Consider the following 2387-nt stretch of genomic DNA (forward strand, 5'->3'; position numbering starts at 1 on the left):
CCAAGGAATTCCACCTCCAATCCCCCAGGACATGACCAGAACCCCCACGAAGCAACTCCTCCTTCTCCAAGGAATTCCACCCCTCCCTCTCCAAGGAATTCCACCTCCACCCCCCATGAACCAACTCCTCCTTCTCCAAGGAATTCCCCCCCATTCCCATCCCCCCTGAACCAACTCCTCCCTCTCCCAGGACTCCCCCCCATCCCCATCCCGCACTCACGGCGAGTGTGTTCCCGTGCCAGGGTGCGGCTCCCATCCTGTCCCTGTGTCGCTGCCGTCCCATCCCCACGCCCATCCCGTAGGGCGCGTTTCCGTAGCGCCCCATCCCCATCCCCATCATCCCGTAATCTCCGTAGTCTCCGTAGTCTCCGTAATCCCCGTAATCCCCGTAGTCTCCGTAGTCCCCGTAGTCCCCGTAGTCTCCGTAGTCTCCGTACTCGGGCACCAGGGCTTGGGAGAAGAGGGACGGCAGCCGGTTGGCTCCGGCGGCGCCCATCCCGCGCGCGGCCCCCAGGTAGTTGAGCTCGTTCCAACGCGCCGACAGCCGCTCCGAGCTGGACGAGGAGGAGGAGGAGGCCGGGAACCCCTCGGGGCGGCCGAAGGCTCCGAGGCGGCCGCGGTTCTGGGCGCGGTTCTGCCCTCCCCGGCCCCGCAGGAGCCCGAAGCCGTTGTTCCCCCCGCGGCTCCGCGGCTGCTCCCGACGGGAGTCGAAGGCGCCGGCGCCGAAGGAGGAGTCTCCGGCGCGCTCGGCGTCGCCGTAGTCGGAGTAGCCGGCGCGGTAAAGGTCTCGCTCGCCCAGAGACGAGCGGGAATCGTAGGAGTCGAACGACTCGAAGCGGAAGGAGCTGTGAGGGGAGAGGGAGGGAGAGGTCAGGGACTGGAATTGCTGCCCTGCTTCCCTCTGCTATCCCAGTAGAATCCCAGGAATGCCTCATCCTTGGTGCTCCTGTTATCCCAGCAGTATCCTGGGAATGCCTCCCCCCTAGTGCTCCTGTTATCCTGGCAGTATCCTGGGAATGCCCTACCCCTGGTGCTCCTGTTATCCCAGCACTGATCCCAGGAATGCTCCCGTTATCCCAGCAGTATCCCAGGAATGCCCTATCCCTGGTGCTCCCGTTATCCCAGCACTGATCCCAGGCACGCTCCCGTTATCCCGGCAGTATCCCAGGCATGCTCCTGTTATCCCAGCACCGATCCTGGGCCCGCTCCCATTCTCCCATCAGTCTCCCAGTCCCGCTCACCCTTCGTGCTCGTCCGTGCCCTCGGTGGCTCCGGCAGTGCCGGGCACGCTCCCATTATCCCATCAGTATCCCAGGAACACTCCCATTCTCCCAGCACTATCCCAGGAATGCTCCCGTTCTCCCATCACTCTCCCATTCCCGCTCACCCCTCATGCTCCCATTATCCCATCAGTATCCCAGGAATGCTCCCGTTCCCGCTCACCCCTCGTGCTCGTCCATGGCCTCTGCGGCCCCGGCGCTGCCCTCCTTGGACAACATGTCGAGTCTCTGGTTGATCTTGGCGATGATGGAGTCGGAGTTTTCCGGGCCGGTTCCGTCGGCTCCGTAGGCGGCGGCGGCGGCTCCGTCGGAGTTGAGGCCCAGCTCGGAAGGTTTGGGAGGTTCCCAAGCTCCGGAAGCGGCTCCGTAGGTGTAGGAGGCGGCGGCGGGAGCGGCCGAGCTCTGGGGGGTGTAATAATCGTAGCCCTCATAGCCTGGGGGGAACCAAAACCAACTTTAATTTATTATAATTATATATTTTATTTATTATAATTTATGATCGTTATTATAAGGATTAAAAACACGTTTTATACTCTAAAATACACTGGGGTTAAAATGTTATAAAGATTTCTTATTGATGTAAAGAATAAAAGGATTTAGTCTCATAATATATTGATAATAAAATGTTATTATAATAATATAATAATAATAATATAAGTGCCTTTTAATATTATAAAAAACAAAGATATTTGATATCATAATATATTGATAATGAAATGTTATAAACACTTTTTAATATTATGAAAATTAAGTGTTATTTTATATCATAAACCACGTTGATATTAAAGTGTTATAAGCACTTTTTATTATTATAAAGACTAACAGTCTTTTATATAATAAAATATATTGACATTAAAGTGTTATAAAGACTTCTTATATTTTAAAGAATAAAGGTATTTGATGTCATAACATACTGATATTAAAGTGTTATAAACAGTTTTTAATATTATAAAGACTAAAAGTATTTGATATCATAAAATATATTGATATTCAAACATTGCAAATACTTCATAATATTACAAAGACTAAAGGGATTTGATATCCTAATATATTGATATTAAAATGTTACAAGCACTTTTTAAAATTATAAGAACTAAAGATATTTTA

At 51.4% G+C, this 2387-nt stretch overlaps 1 protein-coding gene across 1 annotated transcript in view; it reads right to left on the reverse strand.

The window, feature by feature from the left end:
• AKAP8 (A-kinase anchoring protein 8) overlaps positions 1 to 2387 on the reverse strand; it is a 15772-nt gene that overhangs the window by 7392 nt on the left and 5993 nt on the right. Inside the window, exons 2-3 of the mRNA XM_027705379.1 lie at positions 1444 to 1714; positions 221 to 845 (exon numbers count right to left, since the gene is read on the reverse strand). Of these exons, the coding sequence (XP_027561180.1) occupies positions 221 to 845; positions 1444 to 1714 (896 nt within the window). The remainder of the gene's footprint in view (positions 1 to 220; positions 846 to 1443; positions 1715 to 2387) is intronic.

The sequence above is a fragment of the Neopelma chrysocephalum genome, unplaced genomic scaffold, assembly GCF_003984885.1.
Source record: "Neopelma chrysocephalum unplaced genomic scaffold, ASM398488v2 Primary Assembly neopelma1_328, whole genome shotgun sequence".
Lineage (NCBI taxonomy): Eukaryota > Metazoa > Chordata > Aves > Passeriformes > Pipridae > Neopelma > Neopelma chrysocephalum.